Below are 25,399 nucleotides of genomic sequence, written 5' to 3' on the forward strand. Positions count from 1 at the left end.
ATTTTTGGGAAAACTGTTTTAATTGAATAGATAAATGAATAAATAAAACATTTACTCAGTAGATTTTTGCACACAGGCTCGTCCCAACACTAATAAAGCAGCAGCCCTGTTGGTCTATGAGTTTTAATTTGGTTTGGAAGTCTGAAAAAGTCTAAACCAGGATCGTCCTCAGCTGGTTCACCTGAGTGGAGTCCATCAGGGATCGATTCTGGGACCCCTATTGTTTTAATTCATCGTTATACTGGGCTTAATGGAGAGCATTCAAATAAGAATAAATCTTTTTGAGCTTGACCTACTCCACGTCCACATCAGCGTCAGTGTTTGTTTGCAGAGTTAAAGTTCTCAGTTAAACAGAAACCAGTTGGCACAATGGCAGACGAGAAGAGACGACACCCCAGGAAGGAAACTTACACAAGAAGGCCATCCACCTGTGTTTGATTTGGCCCCACCCAGCTGTCACGAGTTCGAACAAATGCATGTAACACAAATCCACCTGAGGATGAGTGGAAAACCTGCTGAACAATTCACCTCCTCATTATTTAAAGACTTATCAGCAGACTGGATCTCTGCATGAGAGATGAAGAATACTCCAGAGTCAATATTAGCATTTCATCTGTAATTGGCAAAATTTAAGTTACTCCCACAGGCCAGTTTCTCTGCAGCCTCAAAATCACCGACACACGAAGAATAAAGACTCAACCGAGCCCACAATGGGAACGTCTGATGAGCCCTTGTTCCTCCTCTTCTGTTTCCTGCTGCTTCACAGTAAGACCAAAAATAATATTAGTTTTTAAAAAAAAGATCAGGTTTAGTTTATGCAGCTTTACAATAATTTGAATTATAAAATACAGATTTAAGGGTCATTAGTTTTTTAGCAGCTGCATCTGTTGTTGTTTTTATTCATTCATTAAAAACAAATGAAGGAATCTATCTGTTTATGTAAGAACCTTAAAGTTTAGATGATTTATCAGGCGGTCATGTCAAATGAATAAATGATTTAGACAAACAAGTTACACAGTATCTCCTAAAAAGGCTTCCAATACACCTGAATTGCTTATTTAGTGTTTCAGAATTATTTTATAATTTAATTCAGTCATGAAGAAAACAATGGATGTTGTTTTTATCCTTTTATACATACTAATCTAATTACTGTAATTCATTTTTATGAGATATTAATAAGAATAGCTTTTGCATTTCGAAGATGGAAAAACTGGATCAGTATTTTGTTACTGATCAAACCATTTAAATATGACCTTTTTTGGAAGAGATTGAAAACAGTATTTTTTCATTTTTAATTGTGCGACTTCAGTTTTTTGGTTTTTGTTTTTTATTTATTTATTTATTTATTTTTGATCCCAGGTTTTGGAGGAACCTTCAACTGCAGCAGCCCGACTCCTGAATTGCTCTTTAACGAGCTGGAGCTGAATTTATTCCCTAAAAAACTGATCCGTCCTGCAAAAAACTTTTCGGCACCAACTGAAATTTTCATCTCCATCACCGTCGTGGGAATTATTGGAGTAGTGAGTCTGAAATTATGGCTGCATGGAAGCACGAATAATGTTTTCAAACAGGCCTGAAACTGTTACAGGCTGTTTGGATTAATAATTCAAAGAACATAAAATATGTTTCTTCTTTAGGATGCTCAGTCTCAAACCCTGTCAACAGTTTTATGGCTAGTCCTGGTAGGTTTGAAACATATTCAACAAACAATTCTGGTTCTGCCATTAAACCAAAGGGATATTTCATGATTTAAGGTGCATAAATCTATTGGATTAAAATGCAGGAGTGGGACATCGAGGGGCTGAGCTGGGATGAGAAGGAATGTGGGACAGGAAGAGTCTCTCTGCCCCGAGAAAAGCTCTGGGTTCCCGACATCTTCATCGCTGAGCTGTGAGTTCAAACCGTGTTGTTGTTGTTGTTGTTTTTTTTAAACTGATAATTGTGGATTTGGGTAAAATCTTGAAAAGTAAGCAGTCAGAGATCTAAACCCTTAAAATCCATCCTCTGTCGAAGAAGTTACTGCATTTAAATTTAAGCAAAAACAACATAACCAACTTGCTTCATTCAGGAATCAGTAAAAACGTATTTTTTTTCACACAGCATGGATCAGAACGACTCTCCTGAGACTCCCTACGTCTATTTAGACCACACAGGCCATGTTTTGGATGATAAACCCATCAGTGTGATCAGTTCCTGCAGATTAGAAATCTACAGTTTCCCCTTCGACATTCAGAACTGCACTCTGACCTTCGGATCGTATCTGCACTTCGGTGAGTTTTCCCCAAACAGGAAAAACATCCGAAAGAGTCTGACCTCTAACTTAAAAAGTTAAAAAGTTAAAAGAAAGTTAAAAGAAAACATCATTATTCATCAAGTAAAGATAAAACATAAAACAATTATCTGTGAAGACGACTCTCATTCAGGTCATTTGACTAATTCAGGCTTTCAGCAGATTTTCAGACTAAACATCTCCCAACTGTTCCAAACATAAAGAGAAGCATCTGTTTGGAAATATTAAAGGTCCAACATGTCGTACAGACACTCAAACCACACTGCCTTTAAGAAATAATTAACATTTTAAACTTTCCACAGATCAGATTCTGTCGTTTTCACCATCCAATGACTCCCAATAAACCTGTTCGTTGATATTCCAGCTACAGACATTAAGGTATATGACAGCAGCACAGCAGAGGAGATCCTGCAGGAGTCCAGAGATGTTCTGAGGACCAACGGGGAGTGGGAGCTGGTGGGCATCGGCGTCAATGAGACGGCCCTGATTCTGACTGTGGGAGATTACTCTGAAATCCAGTACTCTGTAAGACCTTCTCAATATCTTCATCTTCCTCTCATCAGAAACAGATGGGAAAGACAGATGTTTGTGCTTTTTGTGGACAATTGTCAGTGTAGCTTGTAAAAAAATATGATAAAAATTATAATAATTAAAAAAAATAAATAAAAGGTGTGGGGCCGAGATTAGATCCCTTGGGGAACGCCAAAAGTGTTGTTACTTTTTACTTCTGTCTCATCTTCAGATCATTTTGAGACGCAGGCCGACCCTGTATGTGGTCAACCTGCTGATCCCCAGCTGCTTCCTGGTCACTCTGGACCTCTTCAGCTTCCTGCTGCCCCCCCAGAGCGTGGACCGGTCCTCCTTCAAGATGACCCTGATCCTGGGCTACACCGTCTTCCTGCTCATCATGAACGACCTGCTGCCCGTCACCGGGGAGAATACGCCGCTCATCAGTCAGTGACAAACTGCACTCCTCACCATTCAGTATATTTCTGGAAAGAAACTGTTAAAAAAATGGACCAGGAAGTCAAATATACGTTTTTAAAACTGGATTCAATAGAACTGATTTTTTTTTTTCTGAAACAATGCTAAATTTCACGCCTGTCAAATGTCAGTTGAGTTGTTGCTCACTGGATTTTGGGCTAACCAAGCTTCCTGTTCGTTTAGGGACGTAAACAGGAACCTTTGGCAGAATTAATGGAATTTAAAAATGTTCCTGAGTTGTCCATGAACTTTTCCTGTTCGCAGTAAAAACAGATTTAAAGAAAACCATCACAGAGATATCAAAGCAAAGTCAAAAGTTGGTGATTCTCAAGTTAAATCTGGAACATCAATGGCAGTTTCAGGAAACACAAAAGTAAAACACACTTTGTGTTCAGAGTAGACAAAGTTCTCACTCAGAGTGAGTTTTCTGTCACCAAAAATGAGCCAACTGTGGTAGAAACCAACTGTTAAACTTCATTTCTCTGGACTCCAACAACGTTGTGCAGCTTAAAGGGTTAATTAAAAAAATATGATTTCTCTCAAAGAAAACTGGTCAAATTTCTGAAATAAAGATGTCCATGATGATCTCATGATCTTCATTAGGAGGTCAGATCTGTGAAGTTTTGGTGAAACACCAGTTTGCTGTTGCTGCTGCTCCCTGCAGATGTCTTCTTCTGCGTCAGCCTCGCTCTGATGGTGGCCAGCCTTCTGGAGACGGTCCTCATCACCAACATCCAGTTCAGTAAGACCAGTGCGCCGCCTCACTGGCTCAGCGTCTTCGTGCTGCGATATCTGGCTGTCATCGTTTGTCTCCCTTCAAAGAAGAGCAACCGGACCACGGTCTTCCTCAACTCCAATAACAGAGGTGAATTCTCATCATTATTATTTTTATCGTTAACTGGAACACCAGAAGAATTAGATTGAAGCTGAAGTGTGTGATTTGTTGGCCGTCCTCCTGTTTCAGCAACTGACGGCAAGATCTCCATCTACAATATTCACGGCATCTCCAAAGAGCAGACTCCAGGGAAGTCCCCGTCGGCCCCCCAGGAGCCGGCCCTGGAGGAACTGAGGAAGCTGAGCAGAGACGTGACGGCCATCAGGCTGCAGATGGACAAACACTTCCAGGGCAGCTTCAGCTCGCAGGAATGGCACCGGATCGGGACCGTCATCGACCGGCTGCTCTTCGGCATCTACATCATCTTCATCTCCGTCAGCTTCATCATCATCGTGGCCATCTGGATCTGGAACAACTCTTATGCTCATTGATTCGGACCAGTGAGCAGAAGAGTTTATTAGAACAGCTTCTTCTCTGCAGATCGTCTGAAGGAGAAAAGTTTGTCCTCAAATCTGAAAGAGAAGCTGAAAGTCTAAAATGGGAGACAAAATCTGCCCCGAAACAGGCAAGGGTGAAATTTATAACGCACAAATAACGCACCAATACTTCAGATTTAGTTCAGCAGATCACATATACAACAGGAATAATCACAAAATTAAAGAATGAAGGGTTATGAACCAGTAAAATGTGAATTATGTTTAATCACAAACATCAATCTGCCCAAAAAACGTGGAGACGTTTAATTGAATCATCGTCACCGTGAGAGATGAAGAGTTCAGACTTTATCTGCTGGAGATCTTCGATAGTTTTCAATAGCTACAGGCGATAAAAACAGGCCAGTTACTTTTTTATCTTTTATTTTCTGTCATTTAAATTCTGGTGCGATTTATTTTAATGACACAATTTAAACTTTCAACAGCAAATTAAAGCAAACATTTGGTAAATATTTAGAGTAAAAATCCCTAAACAACAAACGTATCGATATTGACGGAGGAGGTTGATCGTCTACGGACTTTATTTGACTTCATCTAATTGTTAGAAGAGCCATTAAACATTAAAACTTCCTGATGTTGTTGGTCAGACAGAACCACTAGATGGAGACAGTTGACTCTGTTACATTTAAAAACTGAAGTCATGGCTTTATTTTTTCTTTCCACTGTTGGAAAATACATTTGATGAACTTTATGGTATTCCTTCCTTAAAATAATATTCCTCTTTTTACATCTCCAGTGATCTTATTTATCAGGATATTTTAATGCTTATACTTCTGTTACGGTAGTATTTCCTCTTCTTCTGTTCTTTAATAAAGATTTGTGAGGAGCTCAGTTATTTTTGTGTTTTCAGAACAAATAGGGCTGTGTTTTGTGTTTCTCCTCATTTTACTGGAGATAATGAAGTGGAGAGTTTTCTATCTGTCGGAATATTTTGGGATTTTTCACTGTTGTTAAAAATCCTGACAATGAACCAACAGCTAGATTATCTCATTGATCTTTTATCTGAAATGCACAGTCTATTAATGTTTTTAAAAAATGATGTGAAAATGTTTGTAACTGAGTTAAATCTATTTGGGTTTTGAACTGAATCTCTACACAGTCTTGTCTAATATATCAAAATAAAGTAAAGAATAACTTTTAAAAAGTAATTTTAGTTGGTAAAGAGCTTATTAACTGATTATTAAAGTGATGATTATTGATTAAGAATTGCTAATTGTTAAAATTTAGCTTCCATTCAAAAGAAACCCGTAAACACACAAAGACAAAGGTCCTTGTGAACAGTCTAGCCAGTCTTTAATCGTCAACATAATTACAGAACGAAGGCAAATGAACACAAATCATAATAATAATAATAATATTTAACATTTTTAAATCATGGACATTTTAATCTGTAGTGCACTTTAAAGCTCCGCACAGCTCCGAGATAAAGGCAGACAGTCTGTGAGCTGGCGGGAGGGGGCCGGTTAAACGGGGTCAACGGGGTTAACGGTCACTTCGTTCAGGACCTGAAGGTCTCTTTATTGATCTCAATGGTGACTCACGAGCTCGTTTTCATCCCAGAATAACAACTTACAGTGAAGCCTGCTGAGATGAAAACGTCCAGCTGGCTGATCTAATTAAAGCTTTATGTTCATAAAATTTATCCTCATCTTTCTTTTGCACTTCAGGGATTCCCAACTTTTGGACCGGGACCCCCAAAACGGTCCAAAGAAACTCTGAAGGGCCGCGAATATTATTTCAAATTAAGCCCATTACTCTTTTTTGAAAGAGGGACATGAGACAAAGTCAAAGGAGGAAAGGCTAAATATTACTTTGAAGGTGGGGGGGGGGGGCAAGCCAAAGACATTAGGACCTCAGTGTTAGACCGGTAAGATCTGTGGGGGGAGAAAATCTCCTCTTAAATACAAGAAGGTGAAGCTCTAAGGACGAGCATCTGAACACCCCCGTCCCACACAGTGACCCCCCCCCGTCCCACCCTGAACCGACCTCCACCCCTCCAACACAAACACAGGATCAGTGCAATTAACTGGACTCTCTATTCATCCAAAACCTACAATGTTAGAAAACAGGCAAGTGCTGGTTGGGCTGGTGCAAACTGCTGGACAGACAGACACACAGACACACACACACACACACACACACACACACACACACACAGACAGACACACACACACACACACACACACAGACAGACACACAGACACACACACACACAGACACACACACACAAAGCAGCACAATATAAGGAACGTTTTTAGTTTCATTAAAAAAAACATTTGCAGCACTGATTCTGAAACCTCAGTCTCAAGTCTCCAATGAAACTCCAGTCTCAATTCGTTGGTCCCAGAAAAATCACTCGTGACTAAAACAGCTTAAAACATGACGGTAAAGATCAGGGAGGAGGTTAATTTAAGGTATTCAGTGTTTTCAAATTCAAATTAAAACGAAACAAGATAAAGGGCAGAATTCTTCAATATCTGCACTGAAAAAAATCAATCAAATAATAAAACAGCTCTAAAGTTTCACCATTTCATTTAAAAAAAAAAAACAAAAAACAAACACCATTTAATTTATTTTAGGTCACAAAAATAAAGTTCAGCTAAGCCAGTAGCCAATAAAAGCACCAGAGTCGAAGCAGTTGCCAGAAGCAGCAATTGTTGGAAGGAGAAATAAATGTCGACCCCGGGAAGAACAAACGCTCCTTTCTTCTGATCCGTAAATGTCATATACATCGATTCTAAACCACAGCAGAGCAAAGTGCCACAAAGTTTACACGTAACGGGGACAGAGCTGGAGGCGAAGGTCGCTGTAAGGCAACTGGTTGTCGCTTTCACGCACAAAAACTATTATTTTCCCCCCAAACAACCTTTGTGGACTGTGAATGAAGACGGATTCTAAAATATGATTTCTCTGCAGTCAGAATTTCTGAATCAGTTGTCGCTGAAATAAATTTAATTTGAAGTCATCACTGTAGGAGCTGATGGTGAGTTTTAGATGCTGTTTGTGTTTTTTTAAAGCCGTCTCTGAGCTGACGAGGGAGATGAGATTTTCCTGTTTAAGCGGCTCTTGGGTTTGGTTTGTCACCCAGGAGGCCTGCGGGAGGACTGGAACAGACAGAGAGGTGGTCCTTCACTACAATCATGGTCGTGTTGTGCTCTTCGTTTTCTTTTTTGAGTTTCCTCTGTTACCGGCGCTAAGTCCCGCCTCCCTCGTCCTCCTGTTCCTCCATGTTTTTGCGTGCCATCCTCTCTCTGCGCTCCGCCAGCCGCTGACATCGAGGGCAGGCTTTGCCGGCACGGAAGCAGCCGCGGTGGTAACAAGCGTGACACTCTGGAGGGAAAGACAAAAAAAAAAAAAAAAAAAGGTCAGTGACACAAACCAGACAAACCAGTTTACAACAAAGACTCCAAACACAACAGCCAATCAGCATCAGACCTGAGGGAGGACGGGAGGAGAGGCAGGTATAAAAGGAGCAGGAGGGGAACACAGAAAGGCAGAAGAAGGGAGGAGGCAGGTAGGAAGACAGATTATCATACAGGGAAACACACACACACACACACACACCCTAAACCTGCTCAGACACATCTGAGCTTCACAACTCTCAACTCATTTCTCCAAACTCCTGTCTGAAATCATTTGGTCTCTAAATGTGATTAAAAACAAGAAACTCCATGAAATGACGAGCCGTTCAATTCAAAAATACCATTTATTTCATGTTCACGTTAAGATGGAGTCTCAATTAAAGCAAGCTATTAAAAGGCAAAAATGTACACATCCATCTGTTTGAATCAGACAATTCTACTTCAACAAAAACCTGAATATGAACAAAATGTGTTAAAGACAATCACAGAGGCAGCCAGACAACAGAAACATTCTCTCCTCTGAGTCGACATTCAAAGAAAACTGATCTCAAAGATAAAACAGAGCAATCAGCTCAAAGTCTGCCACAGTGGGACGAAAGCTTCTCTAATCTTCACTAGATTTAAAAAGACAAGTCTCATAAATAACTGAAATTCACGACCAAAGGAAGCTCAAATGTAAACGTTCATGTGTGAAAACAAAACCTGTCGTCTCTCAGGTCTAATTTGAGGCCAAGACAAGAAGAAAGCAGAAATCAGAAGCACTGCACCAGAAAACCTGAAGAGACACCCGTCACCAAACAAGCTGCCGAAACGTTTTCCCTCCACCAACTGAGCAAAACCACAACACACCAACACAAACAGAGCCAGGAGCTCGACGACGAGAGGGGGGAGAGAGAGGGAGGAAAGAGGAGAGAGAGGGAGGAAAGAGAGGAGGAAAGAGGAGAGAAAAGAGAGTAGAGAGGGAGGGAAGAGGAGAGAGGGGGGAGAGAGAGGGAGGAAAGAGGAGAGAGAGGGAGGAAAGAGGAGAGAAAAGAGGGAGGAAAGAGAGTAGAGAGGGAGGAAAGAGAGGAGGAAAGAGGAGAGAAAAGAGAGTAGAGAGGGAGGGAAGAGGAGAGAGGGGGGAGAGAGAGGGAGGAAAGAGGAGAGAAAAGAGAGTAGAGAGGGAGGAAAGAGAGGAGGAAAGAGGAGAGAGGGAGGGAAGAGGAGAGAAAAGAGAGGAGAGAGGGAGGAAAGAGGGAGGAAAGAGGGGAGAGGGAGGAAAGAGAGGAGAGAGGGAGGAAAGAGAGTAGAGAGGGAGGAAAGAGGGGAGAGAGGGGGGAAAGAGGAGAGAAAAGAGAGGAGAGAGGGAGGAGAGAGGGAGGAAAGAGGAGAGAAAAGAGTAGAGAGGGAGGAAAGAGGGAGGAAAGAGGGAGGAAAGAGGGGAGAGGAAGGAAAGAGAGGAGGAGAGAGGGAGGAAAGAGGGGAGAGAGGGGGAGAGAGGGAGGAAAGAGGAGAGAAAAGAGTAGAGAGGGAGGAAAGAGGGGAGAGAGGGGGGAAAGAGGAGAGAAAAGAGAGGAGAGAGGAAGAAGAGGAAGGAAAGAAAGGAAAGAGGGGAGAGACGGAGGAAAGAGGGAGGTAAGGTCGGATTGAAGAGGGATACAGACTGATACTAAGAAATCTGCTTGGCATGATGGGAAATGAACAGATATCGTTTTTTTGAGGTCAGTGAGCAGATTTCAGATTTCAGTTGAAGGATTCAGCATCACTGCAGACGACAAAAGACAAAAACTAAACCAAGCACACAAGAAGAGCTGGAACCAAAATAAAAAACAACAGCAGAAAGAGTCGCCTTCAGCAAACTCTTCCAATAATCAGTCGTCCATTTTACCCGTCATGATTTGAATGTCTCACTTTTTATCTCCCTCACTCTTGACCCCCCCCCGTCAGTACAGTTATCAGTACCGGTGGTGTCTGCGTTGTCGCCCCCCTCCCTCCCTTCTTTCTTCCTCCTTCCCGTCTTTACTCTCTTTGCTGTGCGAGTTTTGCGGCTTCTCCAGTTATTCTGAACAGAGACTGTCGACTGTTCCTCCTCAGGGCCATGCCCACGCCCCACTTTGTCCTCCTCCCCCTCCTCCCCCTCCTCCCCCACCTCCCCCACCTCCCCCACCTCCCCCACCTCCCCCCTGCTCTTCCCTCGGGAGAAAACGCCCAACAGCTGATGATGTTTGAACTTGTTTTGTTTCAGGTTTTTCTCCCTTTTTTCTGATTCGGCTGTTTCACCTGCCTCCATTTTACCTTTTTCTTCTTTCTCCTCACTGTCCTTGACCTCCCACACGGCCTTCCCTCGGTCTCTGTTTCCTGCTGGTTTCTCCTCCTTTACCTCAGACCCTCTTCTCAGTGCCCCCCCCACCTTCCAACGCCCCTTCCTGCCTTGCCCTATTTCATCCAAACTCTCCCTGCTGCTGCAAGTCTCGCTGTCACTGTCTCCTTTCGAGATGCTTTTTTTCAGTCTGTCTATTTGAAGGACTTTTAAGAAGTTGACCTTTTCTCTTTTTGTGTGTCCGTCTCTTCCTTCCTTTCTCTTCGTTCTCTCTTTGTCCCCCCCCTCGTCATTTCCTTCCTGGTCTCTCTCGTCCTCCCTCTCTGTCTCATCCTCCCCCCCACTGTCTTTGCTCCTGGAGAAAACTTTAACCAACTTTGCGGGAGCGAAAGCTTGAAAAATTCCTCCTCTTTCCTCTTTCTCTTCCGTTGTCTCCTCCATCTCCCCCCCTTTCTCCCCCTCGTCCTGGTCCGCCTCCCGCTCTAAATCTTCCTCCCCTCCCTCCCCCTCCCTCCTGTCTCGGGAGAGGGCCCTCGCCAGCCTACGGGGGTGGGAGATCCTCCAGTCTCTCCAGGTAAGTGGAATGAGGGGGCGGGGGGCGGGGGCTCTGGAGCCGCCCAGCAGAGAAGGCTCACCTTCACAGCGCTGGCACTTGTCCAGCTGGAAGGGGAAGATGATGTCTTTGTCGTTGCCGCAGAACTCGCAGACAAAACCCTTCGCCTGGCACAGCTGGGGGGGGCGATGAGACGAATAAAAGGAAGATTAAGATCAAATATGAGGGTTTAATTGTTTTTTTTAAATCATCTTAAACTCTGCCTGTTACAGGAAGAAGGCGGTTCTCACCACACAGTTGTTCACGTGCGCAGTGCCGAGTTTCAACAAATCTTTCATCTGTGGAGCCAGTTCGCCGTTACGGACGGCAGTGAGGTCGTTTAGGGAGAAGAGGTGAAGGTCCTCGGTCAGGTGACCAGGAAGCCTGTCGAACTGGTCCAGCACTCTGACGGACACACACACACACACACACACACACACACGGAGTGTCAGTCTGTGTGATGTTAAAGCTACTGTGTAAATCCACAAAAACAAGGAGATGTCTTACTCTCTCGCAAATCGACAGGTCTTGAAGAGATTTTTCATGTGAAACAGCTTCAGCCTCAAAACCTGAAAACACAAAAGCAAACAAACAAAAAGTCTGAGTCACAGTAACTTAGCTACAGTAAAACCCATTTCCTGTTGCCTTCATGGCGTCGGAGGTTTCACTTCTTCAGTGATTCTGTCTGGTCAACAGGCTGATAACAGGCTGAGACGTTTAGCTGAAGAACTTCATAAACTGTGACTCACGAAGCTACGTGTCACAAAACGGTAAAACTCTGTAAAACACAGTTGTACCATTGTGTTTGACTTAAGATGAGCTAACTTAATATTGAAAATCACATGTAGATCTCCTCAGCAGCTCGAGGGTCACAGGAGATTTTAACAAATTCACAAATTCACTCCCCTAAAAGCAATTCAGTCTTTTTTTTTTAAGCATCATCTTGATGGATAATTGTTAAAGTGGTGAATGGTGCACAGTGAGTGCTTAAATGAAAAGATTAGATTTAATCTTGGTACTCATGAAGTGTTTGCCATTTCAGCAACAAAAATTTAGCAGCCATCCCCTTTTCCTGTGCTGCTCACCCTCACAGCTTCCAGAGCTTTGATCTTCTTGTAAAGCCCGCTGTTGATGTCGTTGGGGTTGAACAGCGGGTCTCCGGCGATCTTGCTCAGCAGGTCGCGGGCGAAGTTGCTGACATAGTACTTGCTGAAGTCCCACTTCCTCAGCACTCGGCCTGGAACGACCGCCTGGGCGTTCTCGTGACAGCACTGACAGAAATAACGGCCGAGGTATTCGCAGTAACGAAGGCGCTTGATATAGTCTGATGTAGAGTTCGGGCCGGGCAAAAAAAAAAAAAACACAAGAAAGGCAGAGGTAAGAATCTGAAGGGGCGGCTTTGTTTGAACACAAAAAAGGAAATTACCAACAAATCACTAAACCACTCTGCTTCTCTCTCTTGGTCAAGGCAGACTCTGAGTCTGGCTCTGCTCAAAATTTCCTCAACATGGGTCTTGGTGGGAGCTGTTGAGTCTGTAAATAATTCAATATAGAGCAGGTCTGCACTGCCTCATTTGGAAAGAGCTTTAAAATAAATTCTGTTGTGAACTGGACCTCACTTGTTTTTGGGGAATTCTAAAAAAAAAAAATGTAAAGTTTGTATAGAAAGTAATTTGTCGATGCTGTTTGAAAGGAACCATTTCCAGAAAATCTGACGTTCAGGTTAAACATTCGATCTGTGGGATTGCTGGACTCACCTGGGTCGACGCGGTTGCCACAGCCAGCGCAGCGGTAGTTCTGTTTGGCCACAATTATCTTCCTCCTGATTGATGAAAAAAACATGATGGTTTTATGCGATAGGCCCTCCCACAAAGTTCTAAGTGTAACTATTTAACCACAACTCACTTGGGGGCGGGGTGAATGTTGAAGATGATCTGTGGACGCGGCGGCGCCCACTCGAGGTTACCTCGGACCCGAATCCTCAGTTTGTAGATGTCGGCGTGTTCGCCGTCATCAGGTGAGATGGGCAGAGAGTTGGGGATGGGCAGCAGCTGAGAGACAAAATAACAAATGTAGAAAAAGTGAGCTCAGTTTCGTCCTGCTGACTTTCTGCATCCTTCAGTGTGGAAGCAAAACGTCCAACCTTCTGTGGAGCGTCGTGCTCTGGGACCAGCCAGTCGAGCTCTGAGGCCGCAGGAAGCTGCATGCCGTCAAACTGCCTGAGTAAACCCATGGCCACTGACTCAGCAGAGTTCGACTGCAGGAAGGATGGCGAGCTGAAAACACAAAGGAATTCAGGAATTCAGTTTGAATTCAGGTGAAGCGTCAACGCTGATTTCCTGAACTGATGCAGTGAAGATTCAATTCTATTTTAATTGCAGCATCGATTTTTCCATTGACATGAATGAGATTAATTCGAATTAACTTTGTAAAATTAACCTTTAATCTGGTGCAAATATTTTATGTCAGCAGCTGAAGAGAAAAGCTGCAGATTGCTCTCATGGTTTTATTCATAACTATCATATCGCGTTGAGAATTTTTTTTTATTCCCAATCAATATTAAAAGCAGCTGATTATCTGAATGAAAGTCCCTGTGGAAGTCTGTAGTATTTACTCAGCCGGTTTATCTGTCAGTATGTCAAAATACAAACTATTCAGATTCTGAAAAATAAAAAGTATGAAGCAGTGGTTCACTCTGCATAATATGTGGCAACAGACTAGCAAATGAGGCAACGATCCCTTAGTCTTTATTTGTTTCTATGCCAGGCTGTGAAAATATTATTTTACATGAAACCGGTCTGTGCTGTAAAAACGTTTGGGGGCTGCTGGTAGAAAGCTTTAAGTGGGCGTTGCTTACATGGACTCTGAGCTGAGAAAAGACCTGGTGCTGGAGCTCATACTGCGCTTTATGTCTGCATCTGGAGGACACAAGAAAAGTAAAATAACAGACCTGAAGGCAGAGGAGCAGAGAACAGACCACAAGGATGAGAAACAACTTTTATCCACCAGCCACTGAGACAGAAAATCCTAATTTTGTGACATTTAAAGCAAAGAGGAGTTGTCAAATGACGGATGGATCATTTGGCTTGGATGAAAAAAGACCAGCATCTGGCTGGTGGATGTGGTTTGAGTCTCATCACGGGCAAAACGGCACTATTTGCTACAGCTAAGCTGTGTTTAACACTTTGAGAGGGCATGAATAAAAATGTGACTGAATGAAACACAAATCCAGGGAGTCAATTTACCTACTTGAAAGAAATTCCCAAAAAACACCAAAATCACATCTGATTAAGTTCAGGCTTCTTTTAAATGTACTTTAGCCAGTAGCATGCAGGAAAGGCAGAGTAGCAGATAAAACGAAGACAGGAAGCGGAAGAGACTTGGCAGAACAGAAGAATGACTGTGTGAATTGTTCTTCTGTCCATCAGAGGAGCGAGGTTGGATAACCAAGTTAGTCACCAGCAGGAATCAACACATGATAAAAGTAAGATTTTGTGACATAGGCATCAATTAATCTGATTGGCTCAAACAGAGTGAACATCATCTGACCACATAGTAAATTATCTGAATGTGTGGTCATAATGTTATGGCTCAGTGGTCTATTTTTTAAAAGTCTAATTACAGTCACATTCATAGCGACTTTCAGAAAACACAACCAGCTCTGGGTTGACGTTAAACTTTAAAAAGAAATAACAGGGTGAAAGGATGGAAGTGACAGCAATCACACCTCAGCCCTCCCTCTCTGGAGACAATGAATCATGGGGTGGATAGCGGATGGTCGGGTGGATAAATGAGCCTGTAGTTAGAGAAAGTCGCCACTTAACAACTTGTTATCCAACTCATCTCCCCAACTGAACACCCTTAAACTCAGCGCAACAGTCTTCCTCCTGCACCACCAAAACTCTGGAGCAACACGAACCAAGACAAAAAGCTGAGCACACAATAGAGTGAGAAGGCAGCTGGGTCCACTCCAAACTGAAAGCAGTTCTCCACCATGGATGACAGAGAATTGGGCAGCACAGCAGCTTCTGCGAACCTTTCAACCACTGAACAGTATAATTATCATTATTGTTATCATAGGAATGACGAAGTAACTAATTACATGACCAGCAGGCAGTGTAAATGTTTGCAATCTGAGTAGTTCTTATTTCCAACTGTGAGAAGTTTGGAGGAGACGCGAGTATCCTGAAAAATCAGCTCGAACATTAGCTTAACTTTTTGTTTGTTATTGTTGTTTTTTTTTTTTTTTTCAGTCCTTCTGATGATTTCTGTCCAAAATTGTGTAGTTGTTTTACTTTACAGCTGCGTGATGATTTTCAATCAAACCCTGCTGAGATATTGTGAAAAATATTTCATGTGAGTTTCTTGCAGTTTTCTGGCTCTGTTACAGCCGTGGGTTGGCTGCATGCCTTCATAGGAGCACCAACAGGAGCGAAAAGCTGCCAGGATGAGGACTTAAACACAATTAGATTGATGTCTCTTTACAAGCTGAAACTCATGAAAAATATATGCTCCCCTTAAAGTTTAGGGTTGATCTAAGACTGTGCAGATAGCCGTTTGGACAGAATCCATCAGTCGGACAAAACAAAGCCATAAACTGCTGTAAATGTCGGTTTGGAGCGAAACCATCAGCTTCCTGTCGGAGGAGCGCCGCCTAAGAAAACAGCCTGAATGTATCTGTGGAGCCTCGCCGGCCCGTCCAGCCTGCAGATACCTGAGAAGAGGGAGGCGAGTGACAGCGAGAGGCCGTTCTGAGACACCGCCAGCAGGGACTGACCCTCACAGCCATCTGAGAGACAGAAACTACAACTCAGCACAACCATCACCACACACACGCACACATTTTTAACACCACCACCAAGCCCTGTGTCTGTGTAGAGCTGACTGCGCTGACACCGTAACACGCCGAAGTCATGCAGTTACGCAGCTCGGAGATGGCTACATTCAGACTGCAGTAGTGAGAAGTGTAGATACACAGAAACACAGTGAAACACAAGCACAGATCAACCCCCACGACCTGTGTTAACAGAACCGAAGCATGACATGTTCAGATTCTTCTGCATGTTAGTGATTAGTCCCAGAAACAGGCAAAGTGACTGCCTGGAGTTCAGAGGAAACTTTCCAGCATCCCACAAAATAATTAACTCCATGACTGTAACTGTTTAATGAGGGCAGACTTTGTTCTCTGTGTTTACAGGCCACAGTAAAAAAGTAAAAAGATCTGTTTGGTGAGGAGCGTGAAGTCAATGAGCGGATGACCTTATGAATTATGACTGTGAGAGAAACAAACTCATTCACACTGACATATAATGAATTCACGTGCTTTTTTGATTCAAAATATATATTCTTAAATATATAATTAGCTAATATTTTGGTTGGAATTTGCAGCCGTAGTCTGTTTGTGATCAAGTACAGCTAAACAAAGTTCTCAAGGTTTTATTGCTATAGTATGATGGACGTCCCCTGGAGCTTCACCGTTCCCTCTGTCTACCTCTCAGTTCACACTCCTCCACCTCCTCAGCTGAGCCGGAGTCTGACAGGCCTTGGTAGGAGTCCTGAGAGCTCCTCCTGGATCCTCCACTGTCTGTGGAATGAAAAACTGAAGGAGAGGAAGGAGAACAGAGACAGAGAAATCAAGAGTCCGGCTAATTCATTAAGCCAGAAACATGTTGATCTCGTTGAGCAGTCAATTTGCTTTCATCAAGACATCAAGAGCATTTCCAACATAACATGTCTAAATATATCATCTGGACTTGTAGCCTGTCTGTCATGTGGGGAACACCTTGTTATTTTCTCTGTAGGTAAATGCACCCATAGTTACTGTCACACCCAATGTGTTACTTTCAAAAGATCCCTCAAAGAGTCTGTTGATCGAGAGTCATGCATATAAACAGGAAACTCCAACCTCGGCCCACTTGGGAGGCTGACTTACGGTGCTGGGAGGTCGAGCAGGGCGGCAGGCGGCTGCGACGGATCTGTTGCCTTCGCAGGCGGATCTTCTGCTTGAGCTGCTGAATCTCAGAGTCACTGTCTCCCTCCTCCTCACCCTCCTCCTCACGGCGCCGCAGGTTGTACTTCATCAGCTCAATGGCTGCAATAAGGGACTCAGAAATGCTGAAATGAGCATTCTCCTACAGGACACAGACCAAAAAAAAACAAAACAAAAAAACAACAACATTATTTCACAGAGGATTTGCAGAATGTGACTTTTTCATTCCTTCCAATCAAACCTGAATTTATTAAGCTTTGTAAATCAAAGTTGACCAGCTGCCTGATGAGATGTGAATGTGAAATGTGAAACGGACCTTTTCCAGGTCAGCACAGCTGCCGAAGTCCTGCTCTGACAAGTAGCTGATGAGGCTCTGACCCTCCGACGGCTTCCTGAACATCCCATCAGACACAGTGTCGTACTGGGACCCCTCTGAAACGCACAAACCAAAACACAACCAAACACTGTCACTATTTTATTGCAAAGTTATTCAACATTCAAATTTTAATTGAATCTGTTTTAGCTTTCAAATTGAATGTTCAGGTTTTACATTTTTAAAAAAATCTTCAAATTCACCAAAAATAGTCTTACACAGGAGACAAATATCTGTGTATCTTAATAATAAGCTTAATAATAAATGTTTTGATCAGTTAGATATTGTTACTGAACCAGTTCACACACTTTCTTCATCCACAAACAGGAAATAAATGTCTTTTTTGTTCCCACATTCGTATCATTTCCTGTACAGCTTCCTCCTGTATTTTCCTGTACAGTTTTCAGTTGACCTAAATTGGTTTAACCTTGAAACAATCAATAGATAAGAACAAAAGACTTTCTATTTACAACTGCAATGATTGATCTTGGTTTCTGATTAAAATATCCCATCCTTGCTTTAAGGGCAATTACAGGAAGATTCACATCATACAATAACTCCAAAATGCGTAAAAAAAGTCAAAGAGTAGCGACAACCAATTAATTCTAAAACAAAGTGTCAGAGAAACGTGTGAACAAAATATCAGAAAACTCACGGGACTCCATGTAGAGGGAACTGGGGGTGCTGGAGTCACTGCACGGGTTTGAGAAAGGGCTGTAGTCCTTCATACAGCAGCTGTCAACTACAGATTCTGAGAGACAAACAGCCCATGTTAACAACCGCTTATCCCCTGAAAGCCAATAAAATCGATAGTGAATTCTTAAAAAGTGATGGGAACATGGTTTAACATTCATAAACGGAGCAAGGAAGGCCACTGTGGAAACACTGCTTTGATTGTATCATCGTTTTGTGTCAAACTATCAGCAAAATCTGTGCAGATGGTTCATTTTATGGTCTGTGAGGGTTTCCTTTTTAATCAGATCAGCCATGCATTGACTTAGCTAAAAAATTACAAAGGAAAGCCCATTATTATGAATGATTAAATGTGAAATTATATTCAATTATAATGTACAGCTATATATGTAAATATAGATAACTCCTGATCTAATGAAGCTTTAACATGCACATTAACTTATAACACAATTAAACACGTTATTAAAGTTTATCAATGACAGTCATTACAGCGTACAGTGCACATGAACATGATCATAACAATGCAAGTGATCATTCATGGCTTTGTCCTGAATGAAACCAACAACAACAAACAAAAGAGTAAAAAAAAAAAAACCTCAACGGCAGAAAAACATGTTTTATGAAGCTGAAGACTGAAAGCTGAAAATGAGAGGGATGGAGAGTTTTCAACACCATGCAGAGAAAAATTAAAAAGGGAAGGGTGGGAGGGGTCAAGAGATGGAGGACAGTGAAACTGCACCGCCAACCTGCTACAGGATCTTCTATTATTATGGTGATTTTTCGGTGGCCCCCTCCTTAGCACGAGAGAGAGAGAGAGAAATGGAGCAGAGAGAGAGACAGTTACCTCAAACCAAGAAGGGAAACAGTGAGCAGAGAAAGGAAAGATGTTAATCCACGAGCAGCTCCTGATCGTACACACACCGTACAGTAAGGACATCAGATTCTGACATTATCACCCAGAAATAAAAAAATTATTATAATCAATGCAGCTGCTTTTCATACACACTTAGATTTGAAAAGAAACTCAAGCGGTGACCCCCCCGTAATCACCACTTGTTTTGTTTTTTTAAACCAGAGGAAGACACAATTGGAGGAGAAGGTGGAGCTGAGTAGGATTGTGGTGTTTCCTCCAGGTTGACTTACCGTTCCTGAGTTTCTGATTGACCCCTGTGTCAGAAAAGGAGCGGGTGTGCCCTCTGGCTCCGCGGCCCGGCCCCCTCTGGCCCTCTGAGAAAGACGAGCGTCTGGGTGGGGGCAGGGCCTGGCAGCTCCGTTCCAGAGACTGGTCCGTGTTCTCGCCCTGGTCGCTGCTGTGGGTGGAGCTCTGGGACTCTCTGCGACCTCGTTGCCCCAGGTTACCGATAGCCAGGTACTCCGGACCATCATCGTAGTCGCCACCATCACCAGAGTCTCCGGTCTCTGGCTGGGGGGAGTTGGGCGTTGGAGACTCAGTTAGGGAGATGATAGGGACAGACACGGGGGAGCCAGGAGATGGAGACACGCCCGACTCGCTCTCCCCTGGTCTGGACACACAGACCCAGGGAGGCCCCAGGCCGCCGGATGAGGAGGTAGAGTCTGCGACACAACACGGAGATGAAGTTGACACCAGTCAGATCTGATTAAGTTTTTATTTTTATCCTATTCATATTACAGTTTTTTCCTTTTGGGTTATACAGATGAAAAGAACTATTCAAATTTTAAAATGCGCTTAAAAAATGGTTTGATGTTGGTTTTATCCGTTTGTTTGATTTTTTTTATAAACACATTATTCAACAACTGGGCCGTCTTCACCAACAATCAGGTCTCTGTGATTCAGTCAGTCAGTCTATTCAGTTAAAACTAGTGCACTCATAGATCTGCTGACTCCGCCCCTCTATCCATTATTAATGATTGCAGAAGAGTGACTATTTTCTCTTTAACTGCTTTCACTTCACCACTCTGGTCCTCTTTGGTGAGATTGTTTACTGAAAATAACTTTGTGGGATTTACTCAGCCAATCTCTTTTCCTAAAAGTGACCACAAAACCAGATGTGGTGAAATAGGGGAACAAACCGAGTTCAAAATTTGAAAGCTCATAACCTGAAACATTAAAGTGAACATCTCTTTAGTCTCACTTAAATTATAAAGACTAATTAATAGCCTTAAAATTAAAATCCAGCCTCTCCTCACTTGTGCTGCTGCTGATTAGGGATCCAAGTGCTGTGGTGGTCCTGCATTTATGGCTGCTGGTGACCGCTTCTCGCAGAGAGCAGTTGGAGGTGGTGAGTCTGCGGTTTAGAGTCTCTCCTCGTGGAGCTGAGTCCCGATTCCTGCAGGGTCCGACGGCCCCCGGCAACACACACAGGCTCTGGCTCTTCAGCAGACCCAGACACAGAAGGCCCTTCAGAGGGGACAGCTGGAGGGTGATAAAAGGAATTCTATTTAAAACAACTGTTAATTTAAAGCTGTCATCAGCAGGACTCATGGCAAAGAAAGAAATACATTTAAAAAAGACAAGAAAGAAAAAATTAAGCAGAGACATTAATTATCAAGGCATTTAAATAATTTCTGCAAACTCACCCCGACTGTGTCCACTTGGGCCAGCAGTTTGGGGTTGTTCTGTTCCACAGCTTCCAGACACTGAAACATGGCAGTGACGTGCGGCTCGCTCAGCAGAAAGGCCTCATCTGAGCATCAAAGGAGACAACGAGAGGAGAGGAGATAAGATAGGAAGGGCAACAAACAGAGTCAAGAGAAAGTGAAAGAGGAAAGTTTGTACGCAAGGACAGGGGGGGATGTGAAGGGAAACTGATTTTAGCCATTTCTTACTCGTTCCAGAAAATGGATAGCTCACCGTTATAATATTTCCGGGTGTGTCCCAGATGTTTGAGCAGAGGTTTGAGCTGAGCCGACAACATGTGAACCTGTAAGCTGTGAAGCAGCCAGCGTTCTGCCTTGTAGCTTTCACTGGTGCTCTGCATCCCGCTGCTCAGGACCGGCTCCAGGTGACTGAACTGAGAGAGCAGGACAGTTTAAGAAACAAAAGTAATAACTTTTAACTTGGAACTTGTGGTATCTTGTTTCGTTTTTCTTGTCCAGCCTGTTAGTTCAACTGCACCAGTATCACGGGCTCTTCAATGGATTTACTGACTGTTGTCAATGAAAACAAACAAACAACAAAAAAATCTCTTCCTCTGTTTACTATAAATATACTGTTGCTTGCGTGCAGTCTGTTTGACAGTCCAAAGTACGTCACAGGAAGGTGCTTATTATCATTTTTAATGTTCCATTCAATCCAAGAAACGCAGCAGGGATGATAACGCTGAAAATTCCTCACTGCAGGAATTTATCAACATTTATCTTCCAGTATTCTCTCCACCTGTGTGTACAGTAATTCTTTTTACTATTTAGTTTTCTCTGAAACACCCCGGCTGATTGAGTGAGAGTGGGATGATTGAAGGAGACACATATCAGCACAGTAGCAGGAGAGAGCAGGCCAGTTATCAACAAATCGTCACATGATGATTGAATCACGTCTGAGTCAGCTGAAGCCTGTCTGGGTGTTAAAAGGCGTAAATAGGATAAACAGAGTGATGACACCTGGGGTCATCTTGGTTGGGGAGTAATCTGTATGTCTTCGCTCTGCAGGCAGTTGATTGATGAACATGGAACGCCTGAGGCACCCGGCGTGTCCCAGGTTTTATAAATCCTGGCTGTAATCTCACTCTCACTGCCGACTGTACTGACAACCAAGCTAAAGTCTTTCAAACCGATTTTGGTAACATTAGAGGGGATTTATCTGTTCAAAACAACAGACAATCCAGGAAGCGCAGTGACTTTTCGTCAAACTAACAGTGTAAAGTAGGAACTACTGCTTGTTTGTTTTTTTTGCCCTGCAGGCTGATCGCTTGTCAAACTCAGGAACAAGTACATCGGAACACAAATTATTAGCTACAAGGGAATTTTGCTCTGGTCACATATACTTGTAGCTTCAACAAAAGAAAAAGAAATACCCCCATAGGACAAAACATTATTTAAATCAAAGCAGCTAGTTATTCCCCCTCAAAAGAGTTTCACAGGAACTGAAACATAATGAAGAGAATAAATGTGGTCACCTAGAAATTCCCATCAGTGTATTAATCTTTGAAAGAAACCACACAACAAGATGACTCACGATAGATATAAATAAATAAGATATACATGGAAAGATAATAATAATAAGTAAAAAGGCAGGCCACACGGTTGTGACATTTTAAAAACAGGAATTGAAATAAGTGTTTCCCCCTCAGGACCAACACCAGTTGCCCCAGTTTTGATGTGAAGCCTGATCACCGATGTAACAGTGACATTTCAGCCATTACTTCGTTTATTGGGAATCTGCTCATGATTATTCATTTATTTAAGTGTGATCAGGATCTAAAGGCTCAGAGTCAGACCACCTTAGATCCATATGTAAAGATTGGAGCTGGAAAGTTTAAGGTGCATTAAGGCACGTGTTCACATGAACTGGTCTTTGTTCCAAACTGTGTGCCAACTGAATGCTGCTCAGCTTGTAGCTGGTAGCGACTGTACCTGCTCTACGTGCGAGGCGAGGTGAGGGCTGATGAAGCGAACGCACCACACAAACGGCCAGTAGTCTCTCTGCTTGTAGTACACCTGTAACACAAAACCAGCAACCCAGATGCACAGAAAGCAGCGTCAATAAGAGCAGTAATGTGGAAATTAATACTGAGTGGAAACTGAGCAACTTTCAGGCTACATTATCTCTTCAGACAATGATTTAACAAAAGATTTTTTCTCAGCAGTTTCCCAGAAGCCGTCACGTCATTACATCGACAAAAAAAACCAAAAAAACAGCTAAGTGTCACTCTACATTTCTCCGTTCGTTGGCTCACTTGTGTTTTCACACTCACATGGAAAACACCTAAACAGACTTTCAGATATTTAGTTCTAGCTGCCGCTGTCATAGATAGCATCTGTGTTGGTAGATGACAGAGATGATGCAGTCAAAGACTTTCATGTAGACAGCAAATGAATTTTCAGAATTTCTCCCAGTATCAGAAAGCAGATCTTATCAATACGACAGTATTTACAAACATAACATTTTATTCCTATCAATGACGTCCTGCACTTTACTTCCAAGTTATCAGCTCAAGACAATTTTAATCCATATATTTTGCTCGGCCACAACAGGAGTTATCTCCAGGTCTTTTCCTCACTTGGTGACACTGACGAGGAAAAACCTTATTTTCAGAGGCAGAAACCTCGAGCAGAGCCAGCCTCGGGCTGGATGGCCATCTGCCCCGACCGGTTCAGCAATGTGTCACAGGTGCATTATGGGTAACCTGGAAACACGGAGCCAGCCGATGCTGCAGTGCGTTGGGACAGATTTTTATCAGATTTATAGGTGAAAGGCTGACAAACACTTTGACCTGCAAATCTATCAAGGACACCAGTAATTTACTGTTGTACAAATAACAGCAAATAACTCCAAAAAAGGAATATGGGGTCGGTCAGCTCTCCTGACCTGCTCATTCTTCAGTCCATGGCTGAGAATGTTGTTCATGTCCTTGTGGAGACGCTGCAGACCGCCGTAGCGTGACCACACGTTGGGGTTGTTGGTGGACAGGAGACCCTCAACGGTGGTCTTCAGACTGGACAGCAGCTTCCAGTGTTCCCTCCTGAGAGGAAAACAAGGCAGCAGGAAGATTAGGGATGAGGAACAGGGGTAAATAAGTGCTTATGTTAGCAGTGAATCATTAACCGCGACACATTTTCCCAAAATGAAAACTGCTTCTTCAGCAGATAGGGAGGAAAAAGTGAATGTATTGTCACGTTATTCTTACGTGCACAGAGAGATAAATGTTGGTGTAAATCCCCATAACATGAAGTCTGAAGTCCAGGATGTCACATTTATTTTAGAAAGCTGAAGACTCTGATACTAAACTCAAACAGATCAGATCTACATGTCTAATAAGCCATAAAATCCTGGCTCGTATCTGGGAGTTCCTCTTTTTCACCTTAAGTCAACAGGAATAGCAAGAGAGGGCATACTTTAACCGGCCACGCCATTCAGCAAGTTCTTAAATGCATCATAAAGATCTGACATCAGCACAAACGTATGGCCTTAAGGGCCAACTCTGAATCCAGGACACGTGTCTCCGTCCTGTTATCTTTTCAGGACGGAGACACCAACAACCGGTGCATTTCTGAAAACAGCAGCAGAATCACGAGTTCATAACATTCTTCACATAATGTCGAGAGTTACACATTTCTGCAGCAACAGCCATCTGTGTGTGTCAGAGGTCACCCTTTCACTGAAAACAAAGAGGATCAGATACAGATCATCATGTTCTCTGCTCACCCACTTAATGCTAATTCACAGTCATTTAACTCTAATTCCCAAAACAACATGAATATAGGAGATTATGTTGGAGGATAAAAGATGGTGAAAGGAGACAGCTTCACTTTCTCTGATCCATAAATAATTTGTTCTCTGTTAAAGTGAAACAAACACGTCAACTACACATTCATTTAAAGCAGATCCAAAGCTGCAGCTCAGTTAGTGAATAATTTAAAGCCAAATAAAAGCCGACTTCATGGAACTGCAGCTGAACTGACAGAAAGTAAATCTCCGCTTCGTTTGACAGCTAGCCACTTAGCCGTTAGCGCTACCTTGCTAACCACTGTTAGCTAAGCAGCGGGTTTATATGTTGCAAATAAAAATTTTAAAATGGAATAAAATTGTTTTTGACCCCGAAATAAAAACCTCCACAACAGCGCTGGGTTGTTACGGACTCCACCTGTCACACCTTTCGGGTGTGACAGGCTGAGCCGTGTCGTCCTGACGGCGTTATCTCCGAGCTGTCAACAGCCCGGACATGCTAGCTTGTCTTCGGCTTAGCATCGCTGCTAGCGTCGGGCAGCTAGCCGACGTTTTTGAAGTCTCTTGTCTCTGGAACTAAATTCTTCTCTTTACATTTTCTAAGGGTCGTTTTTGAATTAAATAAAGATCTGATTTTATGTGAGATGGATTGTTTCACCTTTTTTGTTGTGTCACCGCGGCTCCACCTGACTCCAGCTAGCTTAGCCTAGCCTAGCTTAGCCTAGCCTAGCCTCCCCACGGCCGGCTGTCACTCACCGGCGCTCCTCCGCCTCTCCGTCCGCCGACGACTCCATGTCCTCCGGGAGGAACCGGGCTCCGTACAGCGCCGCCAGCTCTTCGGAGATATTGCCTCTTACTTTTGTCGGGAAAACTGATTTTTGTGTTTTTCTGTTGTGTGTGTGTGTGTGTGTGTCTGCTGTCGGAGGGAGAGTCACCCGGACCTCCGCTCCTCCGCCGCCACGCCTTGCCCCATCCCCGGCCCCGAGCCGAGCAGAGCCGCCGATCAACACGGAGCAGGCCGCCTGACTGCGCTCATCCTCCGGTGGGCGGAGGAGTCGCCCTCCGCTCGGCCCACTTTTAACAACAACAATAATAAAAAGAAACACAAAACTCAACAGCACACA

At 43.2% G+C, this 25,399-nt stretch overlaps 2 protein-coding genes across 3 annotated transcripts; one reads left to right on the top strand and one right to left on the bottom strand.

The window, feature by feature from the left end:
* Nucleotides 1-614: 614 nt before the first annotated feature.
* LOC115042622 (5-hydroxytryptamine receptor 3C-like) lies at nucleotides 615-5,987 on the top strand. The gene is made up of 9 exons (XM_029500983.1): nucleotides 615-765; nucleotides 1,360-1,520; nucleotides 1,638-1,682; nucleotides 1,784-1,890; nucleotides 2,101-2,270; nucleotides 2,655-2,815; nucleotides 3,033-3,243; nucleotides 3,939-4,139; nucleotides 4,239-5,987. The coding sequence occupies exons 1-9, from the start codon at nucleotides 711-713 to the stop codon at nucleotides 4,538-4,540; spliced, it is 1,413 nt and encodes a 470-aa protein (XP_029356843.1). The 5' UTR covers nucleotides 615-710; the 3' UTR covers nucleotides 4,541-5,987.
* Nucleotides 5,874-25,399, bottom strand: rubcn (rubicon autophagy regulator). Of its 2 annotated transcripts, XM_029500977.1 has the most exons (21): nucleotides 25,032-25,399; nucleotides 23,418-23,571; nucleotides 22,463-22,546; nucleotides 20,745-20,904; nucleotides 20,471-20,577; nucleotides 20,081-20,306; nucleotides 19,055-19,486; nucleotides 17,874-17,969; nucleotides 17,162-17,277; nucleotides 16,789-16,987; nucleotides 16,348-16,455; nucleotides 15,571-15,645; nucleotides 13,714-13,774; nucleotides 13,000-13,132; nucleotides 12,762-12,907; nucleotides 12,614-12,678; nucleotides 11,942-12,180; nucleotides 11,364-11,425; nucleotides 11,108-11,261; nucleotides 10,900-10,993; nucleotides 5,874-7,933 (listed from the first exon to the last, which is right to left on the bottom strand). In XM_029500977.1, exons 1-21 carry the CDS (start codon nucleotides 25,067-25,069, stop codon nucleotides 7,797-7,799), a joined length of 2,886 nt encoding a protein of 961 aa, XP_029356837.1. In that variant the 5' UTR covers nucleotides 25,070-25,399; the 3' UTR covers nucleotides 5,874-7,796. The 2 variants fall into 2 exon arrangements, with proteins under 2 accessions (XP_029356837.1, XP_029356838.1); XM_029500978.1 differs by lacking the exon at nucleotides 15,571-15,645 and having other exon boundaries at nucleotides 25,032-25,397.

The sequence above is a fragment of the Echeneis naucrates genome, chromosome 4 (assembly GCF_900963305.1).
Source record: "Echeneis naucrates chromosome 4, fEcheNa1.1, whole genome shotgun sequence".
NCBI classification, from domain to species: Eukaryota; Metazoa; Chordata; class Actinopteri; order Carangiformes; family Echeneidae; genus Echeneis; species Echeneis naucrates.

Coding starts and splice junctions, on each gene's coding strand:
- LOC115042622 (XM_029500983.1), top strand. CDS start 711: ATGGGAACGTCTGATGAGCCCTTGTTCCTCCTCTTCTGTTTCCTGCTG. Junction 1,683..1,783: donor CAGTTTTATGGCTAGTCCTG/GTAGGTTTGAAA, acceptor ATTAAAATGCAG/GAGTGGGACATCGAGGGGCT. Junction 4,140..4,238: donor CCTCAACTCCAATAACAGAG/GTGAATTCTCAT, acceptor CTCCTGTTTCAG/CAACTGACGGCAAGATCTCC.
- rubcn (XM_029500977.1), bottom strand. CDS start 25,069: ATGGAGTCGTCGGCGGACGGAGAGGCGGAGGAGCGCCG. Junction 20,307..20,470: donor CCCAAGTGGACACAGTCGGG/GTGAGTTTGCAG, acceptor ATCACCCTCCAG/CTGTCCCCTCTGAAGGGCCT. Junction 19,487..20,080: donor CCTAATCAGCAGCAGCACAA/GTGAGGAGAGGC, acceptor GTTGTGTCGCAG/ACTCTACCTCCTCATCCGGC.